The sequence below is a fragment of the Argentina anserina genome, chromosome 4 (genome assembly GCF_933775445.1).
Source record: "Argentina anserina chromosome 4, drPotAnse1.1, whole genome shotgun sequence".
Classification (NCBI taxonomy): domain Eukaryota; kingdom Viridiplantae; phylum Streptophyta; class Magnoliopsida; order Rosales; family Rosaceae; genus Argentina; species Argentina anserina.
This window is the reverse complement of record NC_065875.1, coordinates 26,631,476-26,651,206: the sequence shown is the minus strand read 5'-3', so window position 1 is coordinate 26,651,206 and position 19,731 is coordinate 26,631,476. Positions and strand designations below refer to the sequence as shown.

General features: G+C 37.0%; 3 protein-coding genes across 4 annotated transcripts; 1 reads left to right on the top strand and 2 right to left on the bottom strand.

The window, feature by feature from the left end:
• Positions 1-3,433: 3,433 nt before the first annotated feature.
• LOC126792608 (nucleobase-ascorbate transporter 6-like) lies at positions 3,434-7,859 on the bottom strand. Of its 2 annotated transcripts, none has more exons than XM_050519033.1 (15): positions 7,553-7,859; positions 7,220-7,417; positions 6,860-6,957; positions 6,579-6,755; positions 6,378-6,478; positions 6,026-6,101; positions 5,856-5,915; positions 5,530-5,714; positions 5,161-5,257; positions 4,958-5,044; positions 4,588-4,646; positions 4,379-4,470; positions 4,225-4,302; positions 3,974-4,134; positions 3,434-3,888 (listed from the first exon to the last, which is right to left on the bottom strand). In XM_050519033.1, exons 2-15 carry the CDS (start codon positions 7,329-7,331, stop codon positions 3,670-3,672), a joined length of 1,602 nt encoding a protein of 533 aa, XP_050374990.1. In that variant the 5' UTR covers positions 7,332-7,417; positions 7,553-7,859; the 3' UTR covers positions 3,434-3,669. The 2 variants fall into 2 exon arrangements, with proteins under 2 accessions (XP_050374990.1, XP_050374989.1); XM_050519032.1 differs by having other exon boundaries at positions 7,220-7,363; positions 7,553-7,858.
• Positions 7,860-10,100: 2,241 nt separating this feature from the next.
• Positions 10,101-11,820, bottom strand: LOC126791388 (uncharacterized). Its single transcript, XM_050517835.1, has 5 exons — positions 11,577-11,820; positions 11,302-11,462; positions 11,081-11,161; positions 10,551-10,674; positions 10,101-10,433 (listed from the first exon to the last, which is right to left on the bottom strand). Exons 1-5 carry the CDS (start codon positions 11,697-11,699, stop codon positions 10,386-10,388), a joined length of 537 nt encoding a protein of 178 aa, XP_050373792.1. The 5' UTR covers positions 11,700-11,820; the 3' UTR covers positions 10,101-10,385.
• A 5,453-nt stretch (positions 11,821-17,273) lies between these two features.
• LOC126790976 (xyloglucan O-acetyltransferase 1) lies at positions 17,274-19,507 on the top strand. The gene is made up of 2 exons (XM_050517366.1): positions 17,274-17,818; positions 17,948-19,507. Exons 1-2 carry the CDS (start codon positions 17,548-17,550, stop codon positions 19,066-19,068), a joined length of 1,392 nt encoding a protein of 463 aa, XP_050373323.1. The 5' UTR covers positions 17,274-17,547; the 3' UTR covers positions 19,069-19,507.
• The last annotated feature ends 224 nt before the right edge of the window (positions 19,508-19,731 follow it).

Below are 19,731 nucleotides of genomic sequence, written 5' to 3'. Positions count from 1 at the left end.
GATGACGATCATATAAATCTCCAACAAAATCTTTCTTCGATATAGAACACTGGATTAAGAACAAATGCCTGGCTAAGTCATTAGATACAGACAATGGTACTGTCAATTACAATGTTTCTGACAATATTTAACTAATGTAAATCTGGTTTAACTTATGCCTTGTGCAGGCTACATATATTTGAGTTTAAAATCTTGCTTACCATATAAATATGAATGTGATTGACCATATGTAACCAAAAGTAAACATCCCTGGTTAAATGGCAGTGTATGTTAGCCATGTGAGGTGTTTGAAATCCTTGGCTCACATATTAAATTAGGAATGGACTATATCATAATAATCTTACCTGTTCAAACATGACCTTCAAGGGGAGTACATTGTGGCATTGTACCCTCAATAATAGATTATATAAACAAAATGGCCTTAACTTATTATGGCTATGGGTGTGACACTCATCTCTTTTTAATTCTAAGCCTTACATTTGAATAATGTTTGGACCCTCTTATTATATAGAAGTGGATGGCATTCAAAGCACCATAATGTTCATAGATTTGCAGCTTGTGGGGGCATAGATTTGAGATTAGGTCTTGAATGTCTGTTCCTTGACTCTTAATTAAATTTACATTCATACTAATTGAGAAATTCAGTTATTGAAGCCCTTATGCTACCAACCAATGTTGATTTCTTCTCCCTCTCCCCATAATGGTCTTGTGACTTTTGTCTATGGTTCTGGAAATATTGAAACTATGAAGATCTACTTGGACCATGCAAAAAAGCATGTCTAAGAATGTGCCTATAGATTGTGACTGGATGACTAAAACTAAATCAGCATGATAAATTACGTTCTGTTTTGAGGTTGATATGTGCCTATGGTACATAATTTGTTTATATATTCCACCTTAGAACTTCCAAAAGCCCGAAATAAAATCAAGATGTAAGATATTAGAGTAAATTGAAAGATGCTACTAAATTTGTTATCACTCAGATATATCAGACTCATTTAAATATGCATTACATAAAGGTAAAGTAAAGCCTTAAGAGTATGTGTCAATATGTAACCAGCACCCACAAATTAGTTTGAGTCAAGTTTAGATTATACATTTCATGGTATTGTAAAGCTTTATAGGGTCTACAGGGTCTATAATACTTGCCTGTTAAACTCAGGTAGATTAAGCTATCAAATAACACAATCATAATTTGTAATGATGTTACAAACTTTTCATGAATGTACAATTGGTCAATTGTCGTTAATTAAGCTACGGAATAACACAATTATAATTTGCAATATCTTACATATAATTGATTATACGATTGATGATTGATCGTGTATGAACACAAATGAATGATCAACAAAGTAAATTGGTATTTTCCGTAACGTGTCATAATGTCTAGATAACCATAAAAGAAGCTTTAGAACTATAGTGTATCTTCGCCCTACTATGCTGTATCCTTGTCCTCGGTCGCCTAGGACTCTTCAGGAACACATCATTATAGAAACCATGATCCTTATCTTCACTGATCTCAAGTGCAGAGAATCTGAGGGTCCTTAATTCTTACTCCTTACCTAGATAGATAGTGCAGCATCTCCATGGCAATCCAGTTAGTGGAAGAACTTTCTTTTTTAACGTCTTTATTTTAAATTTGCATCTTTCAAATGGATCAATAAATATTAATGAGGCACTTATAAGCTCTTCAGTAATATATTAAGGGAAAAGCTGGTCTCTTTCATTATAGGATTGTGTTTTTTTTTTTTTTTTCAAAAGATCAGGATATGATTAACAGACGCATATATATATATATATATATATATATATGTGTGTGTGTGTGTGTGTGTATTCTTCTATTTTTAGTTTGACTACTTCATGATGAGTCAACAACGTTGATCAGCTCGAGAAAATGTAACTGCATCTGATGATTCTGTAGCAAGAAGTTGCCACCCTTTCTTCTGTTTTAAGCTCAAAGCAATTCACCCACCACTTAGCTAGCTTTAAACAGTTTTGTTGGGTGATTCTGATGTTTAGAGGCATATATTCATGCATGAACAAAGTGAATAATTTATTATCACTTTTCCAAACTTTTATGATTTATGATTGAAGTGCCTCCTTTGCTTACTCACCTACATACCAGATAAGAACAAATGGGACTATGAGAGCTGCATTATTGGATTGATTAGGCAGAAAGATTCCAGTATAAAGTTATAAACATGGCATTGAGGAAGTAGAAAATGACTAGTCCCTTTGCGGTGGTCATATTGTTTCCCATTTGGTTCTGCTTAAATCACATCAGAAAATTGGAGTAATTGCCTTGGGTTTAGGAGACACATTAAGAACATAATTCGCTGATTTCTAGCCTAAACAGGAACTTCTTCCTTATCTGTTATACCTAATAATTTGTAGTGATGTTTCTTCATTTCTAATCGTTGTTCTAAAAAACGGCCGCCTAGGCGTTAGGCGTCGGGTCACCGTTGCGTTTTTAGGCTATTTGGTTATCCGTAGCGGTTGGGTGATTAGGCGGTCCTAGGTGGTCCTAGGCGGTTTGACTTAAATATTTTTTTTAATCTCATTGTTTTGGATTTGGGGGTTAGACCATTTGTGATTGTAAAACAATATTTACCTTTTGTTCTAAATTTCTAATATTATGGTATGAACTTTGGATGAGTTGAGACTATTTTGATTTTTAAACATTAATATTGAACACTTTTTTACTCATTATATATTTAAATCATATAAATAGTATTAAATACATGTATAAAATAAATAAATATTTAATAATTCAAAACCGTTTAGACCGCCTAGCTGTCTAGGCGCTAGGCGGTGACTGTCCGCCCGGCTATTGTCTAGCGTTTTTTCGAACCTTGTTTCTAATATATAGTTGTTATCAATTTCTTAGCTGACCTTCTTTGTTTTTACTTCTTAGTTCTTACCTTTTTGTTTCTTCAGTGATATGGTGACAATAATGTTGCTATTAGAAGTTATAATCTACAATAATCAAAGAGGCTAGAGAAGAGAAGAAGTCGGTATGGATACAGCAAATGCCAGTGTCCCTCTCTAGTTGGCTGCTGCCTAATCCTCCCAAAATAAAGGTCGACCGGAACCAAGCAATTAAGTACTCCTTTGTCCTTTTTCAGAATTTTACAAGTTGTTAGATTGAAGCTTCTGTAAGGTTTCATATTGCTGGTGTAGAAGCGATGTTGCATTGTCCTCATTGTAACCTGTCTTGTTGTAAGGCTTCAATTCCTTCATAAGGAGAGTTGGGCCTCAAAACTAAATGCATTTTTCTCGATCCTTCAGATCTTAAAACTACATGTATTGGACAAGTTAATTGGTATCTATAAGTTTCCTGTTCAGTATAGGAAAATTAGTTATGGCCTCAAGACACAGCTTATGTCCTAGGAGGAAATCTGATCGATAAACCAAGAGAATAGAGTCTACATCATACACAATAGTGACAATACAATCTCATGAAAATGCGAGTGCAAGTTGCATGTTGGAACGGTAGTGGCTAGTTTACTAAATACTACCAAGTATACTGTAATTCAGAGGACTCAACAAAAGGGTTTGATTCATCAGTAGTATCATCATTGTGCCTTTCCACGAGTTAACAAAGGAAGAGCGATACGCACAGTGTGGAACTGCTGGAGCATTTGATTCTCAAGCACCCCAATGTGAAAATCACACTGAAGGGAAAAACTTGTTGAGGTTGAAAGGCAAGGAATAGAATTCCTCGCTTCTTGTATCTGTCTTGTATGATCGGAATCTATCCCACCAAGGCAAGCCCCTGTCTTTCCTTGTCGCATTGTCCTTTTGATGCAGGGTGGTGTCCAAGACAAATGCCAATAAACCAGCAACAAATGGCTCCGATGAAAAAGGAACATTGATCATGTCATTGAACTGCAAAAACAAAAACCAAATGAAGCATTAATCTCTTCATGAGGTTTTAAGGAGTTTGGAATAAAGAATAGGAAAGGTATCATACCCATCTTGCTCCTGTATGCACTGGACCATAGCCTTTAACAAGGGTATATTCATTGAAGTATTGTGGTATTGAAAACCCCATGAAAATTGAGAAGCCTATGATAAATTTAGTCCTGAAACTGTTTAGATTGCAAAACTGAAGCAAGCTAAGACCTCCTGAACCTGCACTCATGCACAGTGAAGTAAAATGTATTAATTGACATTGCAATGATGTTATTAGCACATCAGTATTCATCGGTTGAAAAGACATACCAACGTAAGCGAAGAAGAAGCAATACATTGCTGCCACAATGGGTGCTGGTATTGAGGCAAACACAGCTCCAAATTTTCCTGAAAACCCATGTATTGTTAAACACACGCATGTGGGGATAGAATAAGGGAATTCTTAGTTATATGCATAACTTACCAAGTATGGAAAAGAAGATCATGAAGCAGGCAGAAATTTGGACCACCCTTCGACTACCAACCCGTGTCAAAGCTAACAAACCAGCATTTTCACTTGAAAACAGAAATAAAAATAAAATAAAAAAGGTGTTCATGCCACTTGGAATATATAGGCAGCAGCGTAATTTGAAATGTTATTACTAAATTAGTTGAGCTGCAAAATATTCTTACACAGATACTGATGATCCATTCCCAGTGCCAAAGAGACCAGAGAAAAGAATGCCCACACCCTACAATCAGAAAACTAAAAACCTTTGTAGAAAATAAAATGTGAAGCAAGATATATCTACAACTATATATATAGAATCATCTGGGGAAATATATCTAAGAAGTTATTTTACCGTTGCATTCATGGACAGCAGAAATACCAGAGGCGAAACACATCACATAACATGTATTTGCACCATTTCAACTACACTGAACATAAATTTCTAGCACAGAAGTCTAGTAATCTTTATTTTATTTCCCTCTTTCTGTGCAGAATTGTTTGTAGATAATGGTTCATAGGTCTAAGAAGTATAAAACTAGTAGTCGTAGTTACCTGCCAACCAATACCGCGACTTAAAATAGCAGGTGGAAGTGGAGTTGCACTTGCATATCTCGACACAGCAATAAAGACACCGGTGGACTGTTCAATCATAAAATTTGTGTTACAAGATCAAACTGATGATTTATCTATGATTAGTTAAAATTCTTGGAATTGAGAAGATATAGTTCACAAGAAAAGAGTAGATGCATGAAAACCTCAACAAGAGCAACAAATGAAGCAGTCATCATCGCAAAAGCTTCTCCAGCATCGAAAGTGGGAGCTCCCCATTGGAAAGGATATGGAACTCTTATCCTGTGCACAAATTAAAGAATCATCATCAAATATTGGATTTCCTATTGTGAGGCATATGTACTCTTGTCCTGTCTGAAAATGAGATGCAATATACACCAAACTGACTCATGCATCTTGCATACTTTGTTGAATAGAAAACAATTGAGACTACAATGCACTACTAACAACACTTAAATACATGCATAGTGATTCCTTCATTAAACTAGAAAAGAAAAGGGACTTCAAATGGTGTTGTTAGTGCATGTTGGATGGTAGCAGCATAAGAGAATTACCATGGAGCAGCATGTATGATGCCAGCACGATCAGTTCGACAGCTTAACTGAGTTGTTTCTGGTGTGTTCTTATAAGCCCCGCCCACAGTGAGCAGATGAGCATAAATCCACACAATTGTCACCGAAAATAAAACAGCAAAACGATTGAAGACATGTGTCTCACTGTGCATCAGATGAGGTATGTACTGGAGACATCCACTAGATTAGTAAACTTCCATTGAAATGTTTAAGTAGGGGTCATCAGTCTCGTAGTATTATTTTTTATACTGTTATGACTTATGAGTGCCCTACCAAAAGAAGGGAAGAATCAAATGATTAGAGACTACCTGTGAAAATATCAGTAGAAGGATGAGTTGTGGTAAGCCAATCTCCACGCATTTTGAAAACTAGACATCCAAAACACGAATTAGTACCAGGGTCCACAAAAACAGAAAAAAAAAAGGCGAGGGACAGAAGAGAAACTTCATCATCCATAAAGGAAAATGTAGACACATACCACAGGAAATCCAAGTTCATATAGCCCGAAGCCTGACAAAGCAACCAAAGGAACAGCAGAAAGTGGACTTAAGAACCTGCACAAGTATAACAATATAGATAATTATTCAACAACACAGATATAAGAGTAATAATTTAGAACAATGAATGAAGTTCCAAGTCAAAATGAAATGTCATCTTGAATTTTTTGATTGCTAATGGAACAATGACCAAGCACCACTTCAAGCAATTTTTCACTAACACATATATAAGAAGAGAGTGGGGATAAAAGCATAGACAAGCTAAAAGACCCCAAAACAACCAACAAGATAGAATTCTGAGAATTTCAATCATATGGTAGATTCTTAACCAACCTTGCCACATTACGCCAGAGGCCACTGAAACCAACAACAATTTGCAGAATAGAGGCAACAATAAGTGCACCCTGGGTTCCGCGCATTATCCTCTCAAATTTCTGCATACCATAGTAGTACATGTCAGCAATGTCAGATATAATTGCTGACATTAAAAAAAAATTGTTGAGGTACTCATGAGTGCGAGTCAATTGAAACAACCTCCTGGGGATTCACATAATCGCTATAGCGACCAGCCAAAATAATCGAAATGGTTGTTGGGACATAGGTATAAGATGCTCCAATCACTGCAGGTAAACGAGTACCAAAAAATGTCTGCTGCAATGTGTTGATTCCAGCAACAAACAGTATTGTCTGGATCATTTTGGCTTTCTCCTCCTATGAAGATAGTACTCACCATTATCAGATAGGAAAGAGTCTTGTAATTTTATCAGCATATCCAAGAGAATCATAAAATGCTAAAAATTCTAATAAAGCCTTACGTTTCCTCCTCCCATCTGAGGAACAAGATAGGTGGGAATGAGAACTGTTGTCCCAAGCATCACTAAGTAATGTTGGAAACCAAGAAGAATAGCCTCAGCTGCATAGAGCAATAATCTCACAATTACAGACAGCCAATCACATTGATAAACAAATACTGATTCCAGCAACTATCTCTCAATTTAACCAGGTTCATAAACCTCTAAGGAGTAACTAATAGAGTTCATGAACTGACATCACTAGTGCATTATATCAAGAGTATCAACATAACATAGAGTTATAAAAGATGAAGATAAATTGGACTGTCAATCTTCATAATAGATAAAAATCTCAACAAAGAGCAAAAAGAATTATGCACTCACGCCAAGGAGGAGGACTGGTAATGCAGTAGGAAATGTTAGGTAGCTGATCTTTCACCGGATGAGGCTGTAGCTCCTCCTGTTTTGGCGGCGGTGCATGTCCACCTCCTGCCATGTTCCTCTCTTTTTTCTTCCTGCTCCTGCTCTCTACAACACATCCAGAATTCACTCAACTTTCAGCAACTCAGCATAATAATCCACCTTCATAACAAAGCACCAAAAGAAACTAAAAGAAAGAAGAAAAAATGCTACTATGAACCAGGACAGAAATTTCCAACAAAATGGAAAATTCCACTAAAACACAGAAAGGCTAGGCAAAACCAAACAAATCCTTACTTTTGATGAAACACACCAAATTCAGAAGGCGAGTCCAGAAACTTGGCAAAACCACTGAAAGTTGACAGAAGCTAAACACAGGAAGAACAAAAAACTGAAGGGTCTGTGTGCATTGTAAATGAAAATGTGAATGCCAACATGGTAATAGATTTACAACCCAAATCCCACTTGGAACCCAAGAAACATAAAGTAAATGTGAAGATGTGAAGAAAAGCAAAAGGAGGAAGGAATTGTGAGCCTTCCATTCTTAAAGCATAAAAAAGAAACCAGCTAGAACCCTACTCTGACTCCCAAAGAGGAATCTCCTCCTCCTCCTTCACCATATCTTTGTCTTTATCATTTTGTAATGCATATCTCAAACTTGGCATTGTGGGTCTTCACTCTTCAATCGCGTAAGGAAGAAGTTTTCTCTAAAGCTATCACCTTTACCAAATTTTACTACCAAGTAGAGTCTTATTTATTGTGAACAAAAGAAAAAGCTTTGAACTTTAGATACTTTCAGGATGTAAAACAGGGAAAGATCTAAACTTTTATAGCACAGAGATGAAATTACAGTGTTGAAATTGGTAAGAAGAGAAGAACCCAAGTCGGCAAATTTCACTTTCATTCAAACCTTCAAAAATTTCATACCTTGTTGAAGAAATGAGAGCTCCCAAGAGAAAGAAAAACTGGTTATTTTGACCAGTCCCTTTCTTTTAGACCATTGTCAAACCTTTCAAGTACTTTTGCCTGCAGTCTTGCATGGCACTTTGTATTGAGCTGTTTTTGCAGTACAGTGAGACTGGTCCTCAGCAAAGCTTTAACGCCATTTTTTGACCGTGTGTTGTAATTTACCACAGTTTCGAGCCATATTCAATAGTCCGAAGTCGAAATGCTTTTACCATGCTTTTTTAACGTCTGAAAATATGTGATTTTTCGAGTATTTTCTACGGTTAAACTTATCTTTCGGTCATGATCTTTGCTGTTTGAATCTGTAATTTGACTTGAATATGAACTTTGGGACCCAAGTGGGTCAGAGGGGTGAGGGGTTAGCTAGAACAATAACCAAGTTTTAAGAACAAGATGCCAAAGAAAATGCTCCACTTAGTAACTCAAATTCCAAATTAGGATTACATCAACGAGTAGAACTTGAGTTTCTTTCCATGGGAGAAAAGCAACAAATTGTTTCGTTGAGTTGGAAACTTAAGGAGTCTGGTTGGTGTCACTTCATAAATGAAGTATAACTTTCCATTATTCTATCCTTCCTTTCAAGTAATGAATTAAGCATCAAATGGTTTTATTCCCTGCCCCAACAAAATCCACCCTACCCTACCTTATTTTATCTTTCAAAACCCAAAAGCATAAAATTCATTCATTAATCAAATTTAGAAAAGAAAAGGAGAACATATGACAGAGGCAAGAAACTAAAAAAATGGAATTGTCATTAAAAAGAAGAGTGTGATTAGTATATGATGAAGATCAAATCCCACAAAGGCATAGATTGATTATTATTATTATTATTAGAAGTGCTGGTCCACTTCATGAGTGATTTGAGCAACTCCTAGGATTATGGTAATCTTCCTACAAAGGTAGGCTGATTCTAGATGTTCCACTCCATGTTCATCATCACTTCTATGAATTTTGAATGCATGGTATATTTCATTATGATTCTATGATTCAAAGTAACATTAAGCTTGCAAGATTTGACCTTCATTGTCAAAGATTGGGACTAAATACTTCATGAGTAATTTTTGGGGCTAAGGCGGAACCCCGGCCATTTTCATTCAAGATCATCCACACAAATTGCACATACACAAAACATTTGAACAGCTATCCAGACCTTTTTGACCGTCCATCTTTATATTTCCTTCTGCTTCAAAATCCACCAGTACCACACTTTTAACAAAGTTTTATCAGACAAAATTTCAATGCATTAAGTTCACATCGGGTCAAAGCCAAATATGCATTGAAAAGATCAAGCATTTGAATGTTCTTTGGCTCTTCTTCCAGGTTCAAGATATACAGAATATCCTCCTTAAAAGTAGCAACCTAATTTGTGCTTGACAGACCTGAACACTAACCAAGAGGGCTGGTTCCAATTTTTCACCGGCAAGGCCAATCAATAATTCAATATGGGGATGAGTCAAAGAAACAAGTTTTCATCATAAAAACACAGAGGAACACATCATAAAGGCCAACAAAGGCAGGCACTACCCTGATTAATGGATAAACCTTGTACAAAAATTGAACTCATATACATCTGAACCAAAGAAAACCCAACATATATTTTCTCTATGCAGAACCTTCAACCTACCTGTTCTTGTTCTTATGGAAACCAGTTAAAACTTAAGAGTGCAAAATGAGACCCTAGCCCTGAGGTTGGTATCTCAAAAGCCCATGGTTAAACAGGTGTTCTGGTATCTGGAGAGTGAACAGTTTAAAAGTAGTCCAGAGCGTTTATGTTGCATCCTACAGTTTATCCTATTTTTCACAATGCTGCTACAGACCAACTCTAAATGCTGCTACAGTTTTCATATCGAATCAAATTACTTCTCGTGAGAAATGAATGAATCAAATAGCACCATATTGGTGTAAAATCCAATCTTTAAACACTTAACAGAACAGAACAGATATTAAATGAACTGCACTAGCGCAAATAGCAGTGTAGTTACAAATCAAGTGATATTGTAGTATTAAATTGATTCTTTGAAGTAGGACTTCAAATGTCTCAAAGAAATGATAAAATGCTCCCCATAAAGAAGGATGAGTATACAAACAAACCCATAAGGACTTACCCCTCGAGGAAACCTCTTTTCCTATCAGGCAACGAGATTCAAATGTGAATCCATTACCCTCACTGACCCCCACCACGAGTTTGCAACCTCCTCCTCTCCAACTCAAGCTGGAAAAAAGAATCGAATGTGTTTAGCAGAACATAACATTATATTTGATTGTCTGTCTTCTGAACTTTCCTGGTAATAAATTAAAGAAAATACTATCATCCTTTCAAGTATCTTACCACTTTCTTCACCCGATCATTGGCAGCAGGAGTTCCTCCACTGACAGACTCCGGAAGATATGGACTGCTCACACGAACCTCATTCATCACAACTATGACAGTCTTATCCCAGCGTACTGGAAGCCTGATCAACACCATGACAATCAGTCCAGGCAACATAATTTCCACAAACTGAAGATTACAAATTCACGAGTCACAACCTAGAGCTAACTTCATTGTAAATATACACCTTGAAAAATCCAATTTAGCATACATCAGTGTCTCAAAAGTACGGCGAACAGCCTAAAAGCTTGTAAACTTCAACCCTCAAGCTACTTTATAAACAAAACATCAGGGCAACACTTCATCAGTAAGTTCAACAAAATATGCCCTCCACAAACAATTGCTTGCATTTTGCACTAGAACCAGTGTTAAAGCATTACTAAGTTCAACGATCATGAACTCAAAAATGCAATTCAGTTAACACCAGCTATGAGCATTACATGACATCTTTAACTACAAACTAACTCAATAAGGGGCAAAGCACTCACGTCTTAGACAAAGCATCGAAAATGTTCTGAGCCTGGCTGGTGACACCTACACCAATCCTCTCACACTCTGCCTCTGCTTGTCTGCAAATCAACCACACCAAACACTTCATCATTCAACTCAATTCAAATTAGGTACTTCATGACTCAACATCACCTAAAAACTTATAATAACAAGCACTCACTCAAAAAAAAATTCCAAACTGGGTACGCAAACAAATAACCTGATAGCTGATTCCTCTCTAGCTCTGAGACTATTAAGATCAAGAAAACAGTTCTTAATATCAAGTGGGTCTTCAGCTTGACCCAAATAGCTCAACTCCTTGATATAGTTAGCCTTGAGTAGCCTAATGTTCCTCTTAGGCCCTCCTTTGGAACCCTCTTGTAAAGCCCCAAGAGTTAAGGACGAAATCAATGCAAGATCGGATTTTTACACTTTTAGGGTTAGCAGAGAAATCAAAATTGGAAAGCAAAATTGAGAAATTAGGGTAAGGATATGAAGAATGAGAATGTTGGAGGGGCGGTCGAAGGTGATGACCTGGCCCTGGAAGTCGTCGCCCAAGGTGGTCTTGATGGAGACGAAGCAACCCACGGCCAATTCCTCCGCATTGCTGCCCTCCATGGCCTTGTTCTTCCTTCTTCTTTGGAGTCTGGTTCTTTTTTAGCCCTAACTCGGTTTTTGTCGACTATGGGCTAAATGTCCTCAAGTTCTAGTCACCTTTACTTGTGTTTCATTCTAGCCTTGATTCGTGTTTTTCCTAGTTGGGCTGGTTTTATGCAAGTCCTCACTTCTCTCTTGTCGTAGACTCGTAACTGGATCCATTCGAGTGTACATAATGAAAAACGGCTAATAGGACTTAAATAAGGGGAAATCTTTATTAAATGTATGGAGTCATCATTTGGCCCATGAGTCCTAGCCCGCCCTACCTGATATGGCCAAAGTCCGGCCGGCCGGACCATTTCTCAAATAGAGTAGAGTTAGAGTTTAGAAAAGAGTTTTTTTCACCAACAGTCCCTCAACTCTGGTGTACCTACCAATGTGATACCTCAACTTTTAATCGTACCAATGTGATACCCAGACTCTAGTATTGCTATCATTGAAGTACTTCCGTCAGTTTTTTTCAACTTTTCAGTTATCTTGGTGACGTGGCAAGTACGTGAGGCCCACAAAGAGGGTTAAAAGACAAAATTAACCTCATCTGAGAGGAGCAATGTTTTTCCCGCCCTTTATCTTGAGAAAGACACCCAACAATTCCAATTTTGGCGCCAATTTTCCCTCCCTACTCCTTAATTTGTGTCTCTTATCTAAACTAAAGAACTACCGCTAACCAGTCGACCACAGTCTGATAAAACCTAGATCAATCTCATTTTCTATTTTTACCCTAGCACTTGTTAAACTAACAGAATAAATATAGAAATTTATATGGAACATCTTATGAGATTGAGCGGGAAAAACATTGCTCCTCTCAGATGGGGTTAATTTTGTCTTTTAACCCTCTTTGTGGGCCTCACGTACTTGCCACGTCACCAAGATAACGGAAAAGTTGAAAAAAACTGACGGAAGTACTTCAATGATAGCAATACTAGAGTCTGGGTATCACATTGGTACGATTAAGAGTTGAGGTATCACATTGGTAGGTACACCAGAGTTGAGGGACTGTTGGTGAAAAAAACTCTTTAGAAAATGAAATCCGGCCCTATCCTCAAATTCGGTCTCATTGAGCCATTTAGTATCAAGTTCAACTTGGTCTTAAAAAGTCGCCTTATACGGTCCTTTTAGGCCATTTTAATAATTAATTTATTTAATATTTTTTCATATCTTATATACAATATGACTTACCATTTTTTTGTAATCAATTTTGTAAGTTTTATTTCTTTAATTTATATTTGTCGCAAAGAAATAATAATTGATTTTTAGTGATTTAGATGAATAATATATACATATAAGTGATATAACCACTTAAATTTATATTTATAAATGTACAAAGTTGAGATTAATGTAGATATATATGTAAAATATAATTATATAATTAACAAAAGAGATATTATATAACATGTATGCACCAATTAACAACGTTTTAATGAAAAAACTTCAATAAATATATTATTATTATTATTTTTAATAAAAAAATGTCATGTTTGGCCATTCTCAACCATATTTGGAGAGCCCGCCCAACCTACTCTTTCAGCCCTAACAAAATGAGTTTTTAAGGTGAGCTAAGAGTTTACATATTGAAGCCCCGACCCTAAGAATATATTGACTAAAGTCAATCCCGCCCCGACCCTATCCTAAGCCCTAAAATTAAAGTTAGGGTCGGCCATGATGACCCCTATTTAAATGCATGGATGGAAGATAGAGGGAGTCCATTCTCAAAGATAGTAATTGAGGTAATGACCAAATATGCACCGGCATTAGTAAGAAAGTCTGCTCGTACAAAATGTGAGTGAAAATTATGGAAGTAAACTGTGTGACGAGTCTTCTATTATGCTTATGCAACTGTACTTGAGACACCAAAATTTGTCCCATACTGTTTTAGTTGTACATGTTACTACTGAGCAGAAACCGCACCAATAAAAAAAAACCAGCCGAATCGCACTAGAAAAACTAATATGGTCACTAAACTTAAAGAATTAGGTACATAAAAACTCGTCACCCGACCCTAGGCTTGGGCATCATAAGTCATAAGTCATAACTCATAGCCATGGCCATGGCTTGCTCCCTTGGATTTCAAACTTGGCTCATAAATGATAAATCATCCATATAATGAGTTATTGACCACCGTACGACAAAGAATTAGGTACCGAACGTGGACCCGACCCGGTGACCCGCAACACTGATATCATGGCTTTACCAGTGGCGACATGTCGACCCATCTCATTCTCGACCACAATCACCGCATCATAGAGCTGGTCACCGCTTACTTCTTCTTCTTCATAACTAGCCTCCTTCTCATCGTCATATTAACTTCTCTATCATGCAAATTATTGGAATTATATTCATTTTAGTTTTAAATTGCTTCATAACGTGTATCGGTGCATGCGTGTACAAATGTACAATTATCAATTTTGTTCTCTATATTTTACGCCAGACTAATCAGATGCTGGTTGACTGAACCCAGCTCTTCATCTGAGATCGACTAAAAACCTTCATTATTGAATGCCTAGATTGGATCTGAAATCTAAATCCCAAATTACTGTAGTTTTGAGACTCACAGAAACAATTATTTGTTGTTTTCTGGGATTCTCCATTACTGTTCTTGGTTTGAGCAGTTGGATTCCATCCTTAATTAACAGTACTCGACCTGTAATCCAACGAACATCCATATTCTAATGTTCTATAGGAAGCTTATTCCGAGCACCAAGGTGTGAGTGAACCGGTTTTTATAATACGATTTTCAGCAGTTTATTTAAATTATTCTTAAATAAGGTACTGTGACATTAGTTAATATTAATATTAACACTGTTAAAATGAATTCAAACGACAAACAGTAAATAAACGTGGTAACAACCATATCAAATTAATCTAAGATAAATATCATCGTAATTTTTTCCTTTTTTTTTTTAAATCTCTTTTCACCGGCATCACACCATAACCACCGTACCATAAGCTCGAACCCCGACAATGACACTGAGACTTTCCACACCATGGCGGTCTGCTTGGCGGAATTTTTCTTCAATCTACTTCGGAGTAGGAGTGAGAGAACTAACGGCTTCGGCCTGGGAGGGGTCAAACTTGGGCGGCATGGTTGGAGAGGTTGGGGTTGGGTAACTTGAGGCAAAGAGGGTTACTAGGTTCTTGTCTTCATACTGGTCCAATAGTATCAAATCAAACCAGGTGAAAATTAGATTAAGGCCAAAGAGAAGTCTTCGCATGTGGAATCTCTCTGTCATCTTTGTCTCCTCTTTCACCATCTTCTTCTTTCCTCTGTTAGTAGCTCTATATAGAAAACCATATAATTCAAAGAATCTAGGTAAGTACTCAACTACTTATTAAGAACATGCGTGGGAAATAGTCGAGGAGAGTGAATATCATATCAGTTTGAGGATTCAAATTGAATTTATTTCTTCGATCCGGTCGATGACCCATCAACCGAAAAACAACTAAAACAGTATTCTTTCGATCAGTGATGCGGACGTAGACCTCGACGACGTTGGGATGTATGGTCGGAATGGGTTGTATTTTGGGAGATGGAGAGAGGCATCTCGGTTTTTCTTGGTTTTTTGTTTTTACAACGCCATTTTTTATTCTCATCATTGACGATGTTAACTTTATCGGTTAAGGCACGTGACTTGCACTGGGCGGTGCAAGTGGACCTTGGTGCCTTAAATAAGTTCCATGTTCTATAACACACTTCTATAGTAATTTTACGAAAATTATATATATATGATTTTTCAAAGTTGGGGAGGTCTACACCAATGATTTTAGTGTAGATTTCCATTTTTGCATCATATTTCGATTGAATTTTCTCATCTCCATATTATAGTATTTAGATAATATTGTGTAGATCATATCTACAAAATTTCAGCGAATTTAATAATCGCTAAGTTCCTCAAACTCGAAAAATAAATGGACGAATTAAATTATGTTAAACTTGAATCGTTCATGTTTATAACAGACTAACGCAATTTTGAGGGGATTTTAACGATTACTAAATTGATTGAAATTTTTTAGAGATAATTTACATAATATTATTTAAATACTATACGATATAGATGAGAAAATTCGAAAAGTAGCGTAAAAATAGAAATCCGCCCAAAAACAATTAGTGCAGACCTCCGCCGCCAAAAAACCATATATATATATATATATATATATATCTTATATAACTGCGATCTATTATGCATGTATGCATGAGTTACTGAAGGCAATAATTGATGATTGCTCTATCTAGTACCATTTCTGCATCATTCACTGTGAAATGAAAGGAATTGAATACATCAATAGTGAACGATGTAGTGTAATTACATGCATATTTTTTTTGTGTTATAATTGAAAGCTCCGTAGCACCCACCTCGCAAAAGGCAAAGGAAAAAAAACAACTACATATGGTGGTCCGAAATCATGGGTCTACAACTCTACAACATGCAAGTATGTTCGAAACTTTGAATAATTTTATATGATATACGAATATGAAGGTGAGACATACGTGCTTAAGATGCTCTAAACTCAACTACATGCCTTCCACTAATTAGAAACAAAACAAAATACAGACAAAAGGTTCAATGCATTTTTCTCTCTGGTGAAATTCTGTGTTCTTCTGATCTTATATATATATATATATATATATTGAGTGAATGAGGGAGGGATGTTCTTGAAGGATGAACATATGAAAAGTGATGCCCATATATAATGCCTAAGAAGATATGAAACATTCATGTGATGCATCATCAATCTCTTGCCTTTTGCTCTGCCTCACAAGTTCACATGATGGCAATGAGTGACTTCTTTTCCTTTATCAAAAACAATTTTCCTTTTAGATGATGGCAATAAGTCCTGTCCGAGAGAGAAAAAGAATTGATTTGACTAACAATACACGATACGCATCATGTACAGAACAAATTAAATGAAAGCTGTATTGGTAGATTTAGACAGCAGCTCGGGCCACAACACTCCCCATCTGTTGCATTACAGGGAGATTACAGCTTTGGCAAACTGTGATTTGCAACCTGACTCCGATTTGTTACGTATATTACGATATTAGTATTACACCCATTATGTTTTTTCCTAATAATAAAATTTGCGACGGTTATAATTCATCCGTAACAAGAAAATACCATTACAAAAGTTGATACATTTTATCTAAATTATTCAAAGCACTTCTGATCTGATCGTAGTATTCATGGAACTGAAACAGTGAAACTACCTCTCTTTATCATTTACAACTCGTGAGTAATTGCTTATGGAGTAATTATACTATTTAGGGCTAATACAGAACGCTTAACTTCATCTTTCTGTTTGGTCTAAATAATCATATTTATTGTTAGTTGGCTACACCAATGTCAAAGAGGGACAAGAGGAAGTGGAGCAATATTTAGCAATAAACATATTCCTCCAAGACAAGCCACCGCAAAAGAGAAAATAATTGAAGAAAAAATAGTAAAAAAGAACGGAGGAGAAGAAGAAGAAGAGAAGCAGTACTCGTAGTATAGTAGTAGTACCACATGTTGCAACAGGCGTGAAGACAACAACAATCACCACACCGAAATGCCAATGGCAAATTGAAACATGGACTTAGTTCACGTCCAAAAAAAAAAGGACTTTGTTGTTGGCCAAACCTGAGGATTTCTTGGATTATATTGACTGAATCATATACCTGTTCCTTCTCTCCCTATCTTTCTCTCTTTCTTCCTCAATTCTTTAACCCCAAACTCCAACAAAACTACCCTGTTTATCCTCTCAACCTTTCATTTCATCATTCTCAGCTGGCCAAACCAGAAAACCAAACACCAACTTGAGCTTTGAATTGAAAATGGGAAGTCCATTCAAAGACCACCAATCTCACTCCCCATCTTACACTCACTCTTTCGTCAAGAAAATCTTACCATACTTCATCTATGTCATACTTCCCATTGCTGTAATCCGCCTCTACCTTTACTCCCCATCTCTCCCTCAATCCTCCACAGTCCATCACCACCTCTCTCAACCCTCCACAGTTCATCACCTCCCTCACTCCACCACCCCCATTTCCATAACCACCTCACCACCACCACCACCATCTTCTTCTTCATCATCTAAAAATGGTAAAGCAGCTTTCTTTGTTTTGGTCAATTACTCAATTGGGTTTGTTTTGGTTTTGGCAATTTTTGTGATTTTTTTTTGTATTATATAGCTAACAGGTTTCTGCTTTTGCATGTTGTTGTTTTGTGCAGACCAAGAACATAAAAAACCAGAAGCAGAACAAGAACTGAAAAAACCAGAAGCTAAAGAAACTCAATGTGACTACACAGATGGGGACTGGGTCCCTGACCAAATGGGACCTTTGTACAATGGCACAACCTGTGGGACAATCAAGAAAGGTCAGAACTGTATCATCCATGGGAGACCAGATTTGGGTTTTCTCTACTGGAAATGGAAGCCCAAGCAATGCTCTTTACCAAGGTTTGAACCCAACACTTTTCTTGAACTCCTTAGAAACAAGCACATAGCTTTTGTCGGTGACTCCATGGCCAGGAACCAACTGGAGTCCCTTCTTTGCATGCTAGCCACTGCCTCTCGCCCCAAACTTGTTTACAGTAATGGTGAGGACAACAAGTTTAGGAGATGGAACTTTGCTTCTCATAATGTAAATGTTTCAGTGTTTTGGTCACCATTTCTTGTTAAAGGTGTTGAGAAATCAAAATCAGGGCCTGATCATAATCAATTGTTTTTGGATCAAGTTGATGAGAGGTGGGCAGCTGATATGGGTAAGATGGACATGGTTGTGTTATCAGTTGGGCATTGGTTTCTGCATCCTGCTGTGTATTTTGAGGGTGGTTCAGCTCTTGGGTGTCATTTCTGTCCTGGTTTGAATCACACTGAGATTGGCTTCTATGATGTTCTGAGGAAGGCCATAAAGACTACTTTGAAGACGATAACTGAAAGGAGAGGGACTAGTGAGAATGGGATCAATGTAATTGTGACTACATTTTCACCTGCTCATTTTGAAGGTGAGTGGGACAAGGCTGGGGCTTGTCCCAAGACTAAGCCTCACAACAAGGGGGATAAAAATCTAGAAGGGATGGATGCTGATATGAGGCAAGTTGAGGTGGAAGAAGTGGAAGCTGCTAAGGTGAATGCGAATGGGGTTTCAGGGTTGAAGGTTGAAGAATTAGATGTGACCTACTTGTCATTGATGAGACCAGATGGGCACCCTGGGCCTTACATGAACCCATTTCCATTTGCTGATGGAATGAAAGAGAGGGTGCAAAATGATTGTGTACATTGGTGTTTGCCTGGGGCTATTGACACATGGAATGAGATAATGCTGGAGATCATGAAGAAATGGAAATGATTAGAGAGGTATGTGAGTTATTACAAGACCAGATTGGTGTGTTTTGCTTCTCTTCAATGGTGCTCTAGATATGGGAGGTGGTAGTTGATATGGGACAATGCCAACAGATGAGGTAGGCAAAACTGAATTGGCTGGTTTTGTTTGGTCTCTCCTGTAACTGAAGGAAGCAAGAAGATAGAGCATTTGGTGCAGAATTTTTGGGAGAGATTTGAATTAACGGTGTCTTTGTAATCATTATACTTGGAAGGTAGTTTCCATGGATGCTGATCTATGGGAACTGGGAAGTGAACAAATGAATTCAATTGCAAGAGGTGATATTGAATCGTTATAGAACATTCGCACTACCTGTGTTGTCTTCAGAATTTATAGCTGGCCTTCAAAATTAAACGTTCCCTTGAGAGAGTTGTGTGAATGTGAATTTATATCAGTTATTGACTTATATCTTGTTCTTCCAACTTATATTCTTTTTCTTTCTGAGAGTAACGCTCAAGCTGAAGATATACTCCATCTTCCATTCTAAGATTTTCATGCATGCTGTGAAACTTCTGCCAAACCATGGGGTGCAAATGAAGTTTATTACGTAATGTACTTGCATGACATCAAAAAGCTCATGTCATTTGTTCTAAATTGGTCAAGTCTAGCTCTCTACCAATTTGCTTTGCG